The following is a 12,991-nucleotide window of genomic DNA, read 5'->3' as shown; positions in this document are numbered from 1 at the left end:
ATAATAACAATAAATAAAATGCAAATGGCCGTATTACATTTAAGTCAGTCAAATATTATGATGCACACAACAAACATTCTGATAATACATACACACAAAACAAGTGATCATTAATGAATACCCAATGTTTCAATTTTCAAAAATTATATATTAAAAAGATGAGTTACAAAATTATACAATTTCCATTTTCAAACTCCCCTAAAATTAAAGATTTTAAGGACGTGAATTTTACTTTATTCTTTAATGCAACCCACAAAATTCAACTGCCATTTATATTATACTGCCAAATAAAATTAACTCAAACCTTGCAATTTGATCAAAGCAATACTACAGAAAATTACATCAATAACTATCCTTTGGCATGCACACGTTATTTATTCTGGTTTCTCCTAAGGAAATGTTAAAAAATAAAATAAAGAAATTCCTCCTATATTTTCTTTATATTCCATAAATTACTTCCTAAAGTTAGTGAGAAGACAACACACAAAATTCAATCCATTGTAAGAAAAACAAATGTCATTTAACAAACTTTTTATATTCTCTATAAAAATCAAGACCAAATAAACATTTCTGAAATCTACATCTGACTGTACTTTGTTATTCTATAGATAGGGAAATCTAATTTATGGAATGCTTTCCAGAATATTTTCCCAAAACATGCTTACTACACAAGAATCACTTTCATTCTGTCTGGAATTAAGCTGTGGATATATCTAGTACTACATGATCCTGTTACTCTCCAATTCTCCCACGCTGGCAAAATACACAAGTTCACAAAAATCATATTCCTGGAGAGCAGAGTTCTTGGAAATTTTTCATATTATCAGACTTCACTTAAAAAACGAGAAAAGGATATACAAATAGCCAGCAAGCACATGAAAAGATGCTCAACATCATTCATTAGTCATAAGGGAAATGCAAATCAAAACCACAATGAAATACCACTTCACACACATTATGATGGCTATTATCAAAAAAACAAAAAATAACAAGTGCTAGTGAGGATGTGGAGAAACTGGAACCCTTGTGCATTGATGGTAAGAATGTAAAATGGTACAGCTGCTGTGGAAAACAGTCGGGCAATTCCTCAAAAAATTAAATATATATGATCTAGCAATTGCACTTCTGGGCATGTACCCAAAAGAAGTGAAAGCAGGGGCTCAAAGAGATACTTGTACAGTCGTGTTCATAGCAGCATTCACAATGACCAAAAGGTGGAAATGACCCAAGTGTTCACTGACAGATGGTACATACACAAAGCAGAATATTATCCAGGCCTAAAAGGAAGGAATTCTAACACACGCTACAACATGGATGAACCCTGACATTATGCTAGGGAAATAATCCAGTCACAAAAAGACCTAGAGTAGTCAAATTCAACAAGACAGAAAGTAGAATGGTGGTTACTTACCAAGGGGTAAGGGAAGGGGAGAATGGAGAGTTAGGGTTTAATGGATACAGTTTCAGCTGGGGGAGATGAAGAAGTTCTGGAGATGGATGGTGGTGATGGATGCACAACAATGTAAATGTACTGAACGTCACACTTAATGCACACTTAAAAATAGTTAAAAAGGTCACCTGTCTGTTAGGTATATTTTACCATGATAAAAATAAAAATGAGATAAGGAACAACAAAATCTTAAAATAATACCAAATTCTTCTCACCCATGCCTCTTCACTACCCACAAAACCAATGAGTGGTCAGTTCAGCTCTAATTTAAATGTTTACCTGAGCCCCAAGAAATGAATATAACAATAATAAAGTTTAAAATTCTTTCTAAACCTAAAAAAGCTTTATTGGCTTCCTCAAAAAGTCCTTTGCCAGAAAAACATGCTAATAGCTATTACATGTCTAGTTTCGATTTAAAAAGTTACTGAAGAATCCATACGCCTTTCAACTTTGTATTTCAAGCATGATTAGCTTTATCCCTAGAGTTTTTTCTTCATTTTTCTCCTAAAGCCTCTAAAGACTTTTTCATTTCCACTAGCAAAACCTTTAGCTAAAATTTTCTCCCCCACAAACTCATAAGAGCTCATCTTTACTAACTAGTAGAAATATCATCTTTATAGTAATCAAATTCATTTAGTTTCCACCAATTTCAAGTATAAACCTCAGAAACTCATTTATGACTCTAACTCCCTAAAAAAAAAAAAGTTCAGGAACGGCTAAGTGGCTCAGTCGTTAAGCGTCTGCCTTCGGCTCAGGTCATGATCCCAGGGTCCTGGGATCGAGCCCCACATAAGGCTCCCTGCTCAGCGGGAAGCCTGCTTCTCCCTCTCCCACTACCCCCTGCTTGTGTTTCCTCTCTCACTATGTCTCTGTCAAATAACTAAATAAAATCTTTAAAAAAAGTTCACATGGGGAAAAATAGAAGCCTGAAATATCCTAGGCTAAATTTTGAGGATATTTTCTAGTCACACTCCAGTTTTTCTTATAATACCTTCTAATTTCACAAACTGTTACAGAAGTAAATGTTCATTAACGAATCAGGTTTTCTGATTTCCTCTGAGCTATGAAAGTGCACTTTTTTTTTCACATCCCCTTTCTCCTCACTCTTAAGTGTTCAGCAGATAAAAATCTACTTTCAAAGGCAGATTCTGATAGTTTCCATGCGATAAATGGTACATTTTGATGTATTTCAACCTGTCTGTTCATAAACATAAAGCAAACAAATGAAAATTAAAAGGAACAAGAAGTATCCACATAATACCCAAACAAAAGTTGAAAGGTCTAATTTAGAAAGAGCAAATCTCATAGGAAAAACTTGTCCTTAATTCATTCCAAAGGAAAGAGAAAAGTAGTATTAAGTATCATCATCATGTCTTCTACATATATTATGTGAAAACGCAATTTTTTCTTGATTTTTAAAAATGAATTCTTTCAAACATCATTTTCTATACGCAAGTTAATGGTACCATCTCCTCTCCTAGGTCTACTTCCTGTGACTAAAACTCTACAGTTTGTACCTGTTATCACATACGATGTATGTATCTAACTGTCAACAGAAGAAAAAATGAAAAACACAGACCTAGGCATCTTAAAACTTCTGTGGCATTCAGTTTGTCTCTTTATCAATGTGAAAGATGTCCCTGATAACAGGTTTCTTTTCATTTGTCCAGTTATTTATATTAAACTGAGTCCTTTATGAAGGAAAGTGGATATATCTGCCCACACAGCAGTAACTTCAACGTGTCTGAAACCTCCCATCCCTTCAATTTGCAACACAGAACTTTAACAAATATGAAATTCCATAAAAAGGAAATTATATATATAGATATGAAAAGATAACTGGAAAGGAATCTATCACCTGGTCACGAGCCTTACCTTTTAGCAGCGGCAGAGGTGTTAACTCAATAGGCTTGCCTTGAGACCTAAACTGTGAGGAACTTTGCGACCTCTTCTGTCTGGCTTTTCTGACGGACTTCCGAGAAAATCCGTCTACTTTATCCACTGATGGAGGAGTAGTTGGTGCTGAGGACATATCCCTACTGAAGAGAAAGAGGTATCATAAACATATTCCCAAGGTGGAAGCATACACGTGAATTACACAAATTCTAAAATTCCCATATACACTAGGCATGAAAATTGGGAGTATGTGATGAAGAGGGCAAATAAAATCAATTAAGAAAAATTGTATGTTCAATGGGGAAACATGAAAATTTGATGATAAACAGAAGGAATTTAAGTACCATATAAGCAATCTTGTAGTTCTAATGCATGGGGCTGCTCCCACTCTGATAAGCATTAAAGATGTTCACTGACACTTGAAGTCTTTTAAGCCATCTACTCATTTTCTAACTGCACAGCTCTTCTCCTCTTGAGATTCCTGAAGTAATTCTGGAGCTATTCTGCCACTGGAAAACTTCCATCAATACATTTTCCCAAGATATTTAATATTATAAATGGGCTCTGGAGTTAAAACCCTTATTGTACTTCAAGAATCTATACCAATGTATCACAGCAAGGTGAAATTTACAACTACTGAAACTATCTAGGCATGACTTAATGCAATGTGCTGTGTTAGCTATGATAAACTGTACCACACCACAAATGAGGACAGGTTAGATTACTTTAAACAGAACACATAAAAGGCATAATTAAAAGCATTTCAAAGAAGTCTTCTTTTTGAATGAAGCCATCTTAAGTTATTAAAGCTTAATAAACAAAATTATGATGAAATCGTGCACCAAAGTTGAAATGAAAACATAAATTCACACCCTACTTAGACAACCAAGTTGAGTTCCCTTTAAGTTCATCATAAGATATTAACTTTCATTCCAACAAACTGATAGAACAGTCCTGTTAGATTTCTTTTAACCCTCTCAAATTATTAAAATGAAGGCCAGTTCCTAAAAGTAACAAGACTTAAGCTCAATTTCATTCTCCAATTTAAACAGATGCCATCATTTCCATGGTACTGAGGCTCCATGCAAGATAAATGGCAGACTTGAATGAAAATAATGCATATGGGGGAAATACTGAAATGCAATTACTCACCTGTCATTCCAATACATAAGATTAAGTGTTTTTTAACCTCTAAGTTAAAAGGTAAGGGAGTTTCTTCCTGAACATGCAAGAATAAAAAGTTATCTGGATTATCCGGATTCCAACAAAGTAAAAAAAAATAACAAAAATATAAACAAAAAAACAAACAAAACACTGGATCTTGAGGTTTGGAATTCTGAAGTCTTGTTTGATTCTCTTAAAAAAAAAAAGTTTTCAGAAATCTACCTAATTTAGCCTTAAATAAAATGTGACAGATTCAAAATGAAATTGCAAACTATGAATGACTATGGAAGAAGTAAGATCAGTTAAAATTTTTCACAATGACTGCATCAGCAAGAAGCTCCACATCTCATTTGTATGTTGTGAATTTAGGGGCAGCTTTTCCAATGTGGTACGTGAATTATTTAGATTCCATTCAACCCTAACAACGCAAGATTTCGGTAAATCCTGCTCCTCCATCACTCTTTTTGTCTCTTCTTTATTCCTCATCTCCCATCTCTAAAGATGATTTGTTGCTAGCATTTTTTAAAAAATCATTTGCCCCTTCTGCCCGCGGCCCAGAATAAACGTCAAGGATCTCAACCCTAAAGCGCTGCAGAACTGAACTTGCAGTAGCAGTGGGTCCGTGTAAAGCCCGTGGAAACAGGTTTCGCCCTGGACCAGGACGCCCAAAGCTTTATCATCGTCTAAGCAGCGGGCACGGGGCATTTCCGAGGTTCAGGATAATCCAAATGGGGGTGCTGGGGTGGAGGAGAAAGACAGGGAAGGGGTTGGTCTGCAGGGATGCTGACATTCTCCCTTTGCTCCCACCCTCCCCCCCCCCCAGCCCTGGAGAAGATAAGCTGTTAACAGAATCCTTCTCACTACACCAATCCCCCCGGTTTCCCCCCGCCCCGCGTCAGTGGATAAAGGGGGACAAGAATATGCCTCCAATGCCGGAAGGTGGTGGGGGGGAGGGAGGGGAGCAGAGTAAATGGGAGGCATCGTCAAAAGCATTTGCAGGTAAATCAGACAAGTGGGACGGGCGCTCCCTCTCCCACACCCCACCCCTCCGCACCCCTAGCCTGCCCCGGCCAGGCCTTCCCGAGGCCGGTGTCCTGCAGGTTCCTGAGGAAGACGGGGAAGAGGAAGAGAAGCGGGCGAGCCGAGGAGCTGGAGGGACGAAGTTACCTTGAAGCTCCTGGGGAAGAATCCGAAGATGATCTGTGGTTTCGAAGGGCGGGAGACCGGCGTGAGGGCCGCAGCGGGGGCGGGTGGCAGGACCGGGACGTGCGGGGGGAGGTCCGGACAGCGGCAGGGAGCCCGGGGCGACGGCTGTCCGGCGCGGCGTCCCTCCGGTTCCGCGGCGGCGGCGCCTCTAGGCCTCACGGCCGTACCTGAACCTCAGCGCTCCGGCGGCGGCGACGGTGGCGGCAGCCTCACGATCCTCCCCCGCGGGCCCGTCCCATCAAATCGGCACCGACCCCGTTGCGGCTCCGCCGGTGGCTCCTCGCTCACATTCCCGACGGGCGGCGCCTCTGCTCGTTGCCCCGGACCCGGCGGCGGCGGCGGCGAAGACGTGGGGAGGGGGGGAAGGGAGGGAGGAAGACTGGATCCGCAGCGGCAGCAGGAGAAGGAAGGAGAAGGAGGAGGAGCCGCCGGAGCTGGAGCCGCCGCTGCCAGAGCGCCCTTTGGTACCCGCGGTGGGTCCCCGTCAATGCCCCTTTCTCTCTCCTATTGTCAATATCACCGGGCGGCTGAGTCCATGGCACACGCGCAACCGAACCTTCAGGCCAGCAGCGCCCGCCCCCGGCGCCCACTCACTGGAGGCTTCAAGCGGGAAGCGAGGCCTCATTGGCCCGCGTCCGCCTTCACTCCCATGCCAGCATGTTCGACTGAGAGCCGATCAGGGATTGGCGGCGGGGGGGCGGAGAAACAGGAGGGTGGGAAGAGACAAGGCCGAGGATTGGGCTGAGGCGAGAAGGACCCGGATGCAGCCGCGATCTCCGGCCGCGCTGCTGCAGCTTCCGCCAGACGGGTGGGTAAGGTGGAGTAGGGAAGCCCCGCAGCCGCTAGGCCTTTGAGGAGCTCCTGAAACCCGGGAGGTGCGACTGATGGATCAATGGGATGGGTGGGTTTCCACGCAATGCGGCTTCTCTGGGCGGCGGTCTTCAGCCAGAGGATTCCAAGGGCAAGGGTCGGCTAAGGGTGGGGGAGCCCCCTGGGCCTTGAATTCGCCCCCTTCCGCGGCTAGGCTGGCCCTTCTGGGCTGGAGGAGTCCCACTCAGGATCGGTGCGAGCGCTGAAATAAGCGCAGAAAGAAGATCTCCCGCCCGCGCCTGTACGCCACTGTGTAAATGGGCCCCTTGCAGCGCACTGTGAAACCCCAGCAGTCGCTCTCCCATGAGCCTTGTGGGTGACCTGGCACCGAAATCTGAACCTCTGGGCCTGGGCCAAGGGTTGGGTATCGCTTCGAATTCTGTCTCACCTCGTTTCCTTCTCCCTAAACCTTTCTTTTGAATATCAGCTCCCTGAAGCTCCTGCAAGCCTTGATAGAGGCCAGCCCGGTGTAGCTCATGCAGGTGGGAACGCTGTCCCTGTGCTCTGCAATCATTTATCCGGATCGACTGCATGGGTCCTCCCGCTGCACAGAGCGCAGGGAAACCCAGCTCCAGAGTGCGGGAGTTTGCGAGATTTTAATTGGCAGATTGGATCCGGAAGAGTTTATGGAGAAGATTTCACTCAACTCTAGCTAGATCAAGTAATAAAATATTTAGGGCGCCTGGGTGGCTCAGATGGTTGAGCGTCTGCCTTCGGCTCAGGTCATGATCCCAGGGTCCTGGGATTGAGTCCCGCATCGGGCTCCCTGCTAGGCGGGGAGCCTGCTTCTCTCCCTCTGCCTCTGCCTCTCTCTCTCTCTCTCTGACTTTCATAAATAAATAAAATAAATAAAAAATAAAAAATAAAAGTAATAAAATATTTAGAGATGTGTTTACCTCCTTGGTGAGCCCAAACCCAAACGGTGCAATTCCAGATAATGTTATTGGGACTCTCGTTCCATTTGAATGCACGCTAGGTACATCTTTTGGGGGGTGTGGGTTGGGGTGGACTTGGGGGAAGAAGAAAGAAATTCTTAATGCTAAAAACAAATGTCAGATCACCAGTTGTTAAAAACTTGGAAGACGAAAAAAAATTTTTTAACATTTATAATCCTTCAACCCAGTGATAACCCCTGTTAGCATTTTGATCTACTTCCCTCCAGTGTTTTTTTCCTTTAATTTTGTATGTTGTTCTGTAGCCTAGTTTTTACCCCTCAGCACTTTATCATGTTTTCTATACAGTTAATAAAACTACATACCATATGTACAAGTAACAACAAAAAAATACATTTCTTGTCTCTGTTAATAATCAGGTATTGCGAATTCTTATTCACACTCCCATAAATGGATCTTGAGTGGAAAAAAAAATTTTGTGCCATTAAAAGATTTTTTTAAAAGATCGGTTTTGAACAAATAGGAAACAGGAAAAGATGTCTTTCTTAGGCAGGAGCAGTTTCCCCCTACTGACTTCAGATGATTGGCCACTGTATAGATAGTGCCCATTTTTGCCCTGCAAAGTTCAGCACTAGGCCTTATAAAACTGGCTAGAATACCATTCTCCTTCCTACTTTCAAGAAACTACATTTTTGCATCTCGATTTCATATGCCAGTCTTCATGAAAAGCTCAGTGTCCCAGCCATGCAGAACTTTTTTGCTCAATCTGTGATTGAGGGAAATGCAGAATTAAAACCAAGGAAGATTTTAAAGCCAACTCCATTTCCCTTGGCAACAGTTGGACCGTCAAAGAGTAGTGCACGTTTGAAATGCTCACAGCTGTTGCTTAGAACATTTCACATTTTGCAGAGTGGGGATTTTGCTTGAAAATTATGGATCTCTATAAAGAATTCATTTCAAAACTCATTTTCTATAAAATGGCTGAGTAACTGAAATGAGCAGGTCTTTTAAAATGGGAACATCCTTGCCTATGTGAGAAATTGTTCCTTGGACAATATTTTCTAAAGGAGGTCCATGCAAGCCAGGGTTGTATATGTTCCAGGAATAGTACAAGGCAATCCATTTGGAATGCAGAAGAATAGACTATGAGGACATCTGCTTATGCTTAATTCTAATTGAAAAGTAGTCATTAAGATCAATTAGTATTTTATATACAGAATAAGTAGCCCTGCACTCAGCCCATAGAATCCTCTCTTGACCTAGAACAGCATAGGAGATGTCCTCAAAGAAAAGTGGAAGTACCCATTCCAGGGGTGGGCAGTGGCAATCCCACCCACTGAGTCCCGGTCAACAGGTAGTGACTTACTGCAATTTGCTAGGTTCAACTAAGTGGATTTACTGATGGTGTTACCTAGGCTTAATTAAACTAACCTGTAGAAAACAGACAAGCAACTTTACCAGGGTCCTTTGCAAAGAAACCACAGGAAAACAAACACCGCAGAACTAACAGTTCTAGTACTAGATCTTTGACAGCCACATTTCAAAGTTAAAATAACAATCTAATCTAACCAACTTTTCTAAAAAAATATGTCAAATTCATCAGGGAGATTATTTGAATGAGGATTTATATCCACTGTCATTAACAATGCCTTTCACCCTAAGCATATATTGTGACTGAGTTATAAATGAAAGCATATGTTTGTGCTTTATAAATAAATATACATATCTTTGGTTAAGAATTGCTTCCAAAAAATATATTGATAGGAATGAATGATCAAAAAAGTTTGGAGACTTGTTACTCTGGATAATACAAAAAGAAATACATTATAGTCATCTGGGAAGCCATTATCAAGTGACAAAACACTTCATTGCTATCAGATAAAAGCACTCACTTCCCAGATATCAAGGCTGAGCTTATCATGAATCTACTGGCGGGCTAGTCACATGATGAGACCAGAAGGCAGAGACTATCAAATGGTAGCTGACTGGTGAACTAAAGAAGGATCAGATAATAAGCAGAAACATCATCAAACCAATTATCAACCAGCAGAGGAGGAAAAGACCTATACTGATAAGACATCATCATAGAGGTGGACTAGCCCAGTGTGTGTGTATTGGGGAAGTGGGGTTTGGGCTGAGAGGGAAGAAAGGTGAAAAAGCCTGAGGCAAGAGCCGCTCTCTGGAAAAACAAGGAAATTACACAGCTGGTGTAGACAGAGGACTCTGCTGTTCTGTTTCTTTGAGCCACATTTATCTACAGTGGCAACACCCTCAGCAGTGACATTTTCTTGGGTCACAATTTAAGGATTTTTTTTTTTTTTTTTTTAGAGCGAGAGAGAGAGAGAGAGAGCATGAGCAGGAGGGGCAGAGGGAGAGGGAAAGAGAATTTCAAGCAGACTCCACAGTGCGCACAGACGCTGATGTGGGGCTCGATCCCACAACCCCAAGATCATGACCTAAGCTGAAACCAAGAGTCGGCACTTAACCAACTGCGCCACCCAGGCGCCCCACTTGGGTCACACTGTAAATAGTACAGTTGCCTTTTCAGATGCGCCTCTGGGTTATAGGTTATTTGTGGTTTTCCATGTGATTAATGTATATAATTATGGCTTGAGATTTAAAACATTTAGGTATTCCAGTTTCCTACCTAGCAGTGAGAGACCCTAGGTCACTGATGGATCAAGACAGGAAGAGGGGCCCTATGTCATTGATGGGGAAAGAGAAAGCCGGCTTCAGGTGCACTTTGCTTCGCACAGGATAAAACAAGATAATGACCCACAAGCAACAATTTTGCTTTTAAAATAGTTAAATTACACAATTAAATGAACCAAAGCTATAACTAATTATAAGCACGATGCTGATAACACAGACTCTGGAATCAGAAGTACCTGAGGTAGAATCCCAGCTCAGACAGTCGGGAGCTGGGGCAAATTATTACTGGTTGGGGCACCTGGGTGGCTCAGTCGGTTAAGCGGCTGCCTTCGGGTCAGGTCATGATCCCAGGCTCCTGGGATCGAGCCTCGCATCGGGCTCCCTGCTCAGCAGAACGCCTGCTTCTCCCTTTCCCTCTGCCTGCCACTCTGCCTACTTGTGCTATCTCTCTGTCAAATAAATAAATTTTTAAAAATCTTAAAAAAAAAAAAATTATTCACTGGTCACAGCCTTGGTTTCCTTGCCTAAGTGGACAGACTAACACTTCCTAACTCATAGGGTGGTCATCAGATTTACATGAGGTTATACATTTACTACATGACACGTGTCTGCACATGTTCACTGCTCAACAAACACTAGTTATGACCAAATCATCCACTTCATTTGTATTTTGATAGTTTTTATCCATCTAGAAACTTCAAGAAACTTTTTTTCCCTTGAAATTTCATTTCGGCATGCCCCATCGTGACAGGAAGAAAACAAGAAGCAAGGAAATGAGGCATGCCTTTCAATCCACTTCCATGCTAAATTACAGACTGTGTGTGAAAGCATTCATTAGCAATAACAAGAATTTGCATCTTACAATATCCATATACTTCTAAAAGTGAAAAAATGGTCATTTGACTTAACATCATTTCAGAGCTTTATCTTCATTTCTAATTGACATTCCTTTAAAAGAGACCCAAACTATTTTTGCTCTAAACTTAGCTATTTCTCTTCCTCTCTGTAACCTCCAGAACTGCACTAGGAACAAGGTCCTGATTTCTGTCCTAGCCCGGCCCTTAGTAATGGCCTAGACTTGATGTGGTAGGTATCTGCTTCCCGCCCACCCCTGCCTTTCCTTGGAGGACCACACCCCTTACTTCATGTGATCCTTGTGGATGGGTAACCGTGCTGCTAATCTCCTTCCTCCCTACAGAGAGATAGGGACAGGACCCAAGGAGATTAATTGGATCTTCCCCAAGATTTGCTCTGCGAACGCGGGGAGAGGGACACCTTTCTTCTTCTTGGAACAAAAACCACAGAAGGGATGTAAATTGGAGCTACATGTCACCAACTCTCTCCTCCTCCTCCACCTTGGAGGAATCCAATACTGTAGAGGTAACTTTGGCAATGCCAGGATTTAACAACACAGTTGGAACTGCTGGATTCGGTTCTGTTTGAAGGTAGTTTCAATTACATGAGCCAGTAAATTCCCTTTTTTGTTTAAGTGACTTTGGAGTTGAATTTCTATAACATGCCCAAAAGAACCCTGACTTATAATACACAGGCAAGTCACTTAACCTCACCAAGCCTCAGTTTACTCTTAGACCCTGGATCTGGGGTTTTCTAGGAGTTGTGCTAAATGAAATCTTTAGACAAAATCTGATCTTAAGCATGAAAGGCAACCATTTAAAGTGACCCTGCTGGGAATTCTTCCCTAATGTAATTCATCAAGTCTAACTTATTTGTTGGCTTTTAATTTTAAGACTCAAAGCAGATATTCTTAAGAATTATACTTTTAGGGACACCTGGGTGGCTCAGTTGGTTAAGCACCTGCCTTCAGCTCAGGTCGTGATCCCAAAGTCCTGGGATCTAGCCCCGCATTAGGCTCCTTGCTCAGCGGGGAGCCTGCTTCTCCCTCTGCCTGCCGCTTCCCCTGCTTGTGCTCTTTCTCTCTCTCTGACAAATAAATAAAATCTTAAAAAAAAAAAAAAAGAATTATACTTTTAGAATTAAGTGCCCCTAAAATGCACCTGCATGAGGAAAAACAGTGCAGTGATCTACCAAACAAGAAAATGAGCTTTATTCTTAGCAAATTGCTGCTTTTCAATAGGTTGTTTTTATTGTATCCATTAAAACACCAAGGCCAGGTTTCAGGAAATGCAGCCTATGGTTGAATGTTGCATCTAAGGTTCTCATCTCTCTATCATAGAGAGAGAACATTATTTTTAAGGTATCAATAGAGTAAAACCTATGAACATAGGGTAAATTACTGCTAAAATGTTCTAAAAGCTCAAGACAACCAAAAGAGGGTGAAAACTTAAATCTGAGCACACTGTTACAAAATAAACCAGTAAGGACCACATATACAATCTTGTATGGTACTGGCAATAATATCTACAAACGTGTATAGCAATTTAGTTCACTTTCATATGCGCTATTTAATTGGAACCTTAACTCTGTAGATACATAGTATTTCTTTTTAAGATTTATTTATTTATTTGATAGAGAGAGCGGGAGCGTGAGTGGGGAGAGGGGCAGAGGGAGAGAGAGAGAGAGAAAATCTCCAGCAGACTCCCCACTGAGCCACAAGCCCCATGCAGAGCTCAATCTCATGACCCTTAGATTGTGACCTGAGCTGAAATCAAGAGTCTGATGTTTAACCAACTGAGCCACCCAGGTGCCCCTGTAGATACATAGTATTTCTAATTTATAAATAAAAAACATGAGGATCAGAGAAGTTATCCAGTGTCACACAGCTAGTAACTAGTAGAACCACAATTTGAACCCAGTTCTTACAAGGGCCAGACCTCTTTTTTTTTTTTTTAAGATTTTATTTATTTATTTGAGAGAAAGAGAGAGAGAGAGCAAGCAAGAG

At 41.8% G+C, this 12,991-nt stretch overlaps 2 protein-coding genes across 3 annotated transcripts in view; one reads left to right on the top strand and one right to left on the bottom strand.

The window, feature by feature from the left end:
* The window catches only part of PPP2R5E (protein phosphatase 2 regulatory subunit B'epsilon), a 147,312-nt gene extending 141,078 nt beyond the window's left edge, over positions 1-6,234 (bottom strand). The window contains exons 1-2 of one of the 2 annotated variants that reach the window (XM_034992681.1): positions 5,678-6,234; positions 3,326-3,489 (exon numbers count right to left, since the gene is read on the bottom strand). In XM_034992681.1, coding sequence (XP_034848572.1) covers positions 3,326-3,482 — 157 coding nt within the window. In that variant the 5' untranslated portion in view covers positions 3,483-3,489; positions 5,678-6,234. The remainder of the gene's footprint in view (positions 1-3,325; positions 3,490-5,677) is intronic. The other variant, XM_034992682.1, reaches the window with a different exon arrangement.
* On the top strand, positions 4,828-7,315 carry LOC118002524. Its single transcript, XM_034993032.1, has 3 exons — positions 4,828-4,898; positions 5,895-6,524; positions 7,014-7,315. The coding sequence occupies exons 1-3, from the start codon at positions 4,828-4,830 to the stop codon at positions 7,057-7,059; spliced, it is 747 nt and encodes a 248-aa protein (XP_034848923.1). The 3' UTR covers positions 7,060-7,315.
* Positions 7,316-12,991: the final 5,676 nt, after the last annotated feature.

Source organism: Mirounga leonina, unplaced genomic scaffold (genome assembly GCF_011800145.1).
Source record: "Mirounga leonina isolate KUSES-001 unplaced genomic scaffold, KU_Mleo_1.0 Mir_82, whole genome shotgun sequence".
Taxonomy (NCBI): Eukaryota; Metazoa; Chordata; class Mammalia; order Carnivora; family Phocidae; genus Mirounga; species Mirounga leonina.
The sequence above is the reverse complement of the archived record's forward strand: the minus strand, read 5'-3'. Positions and strand labels throughout refer to the sequence as shown.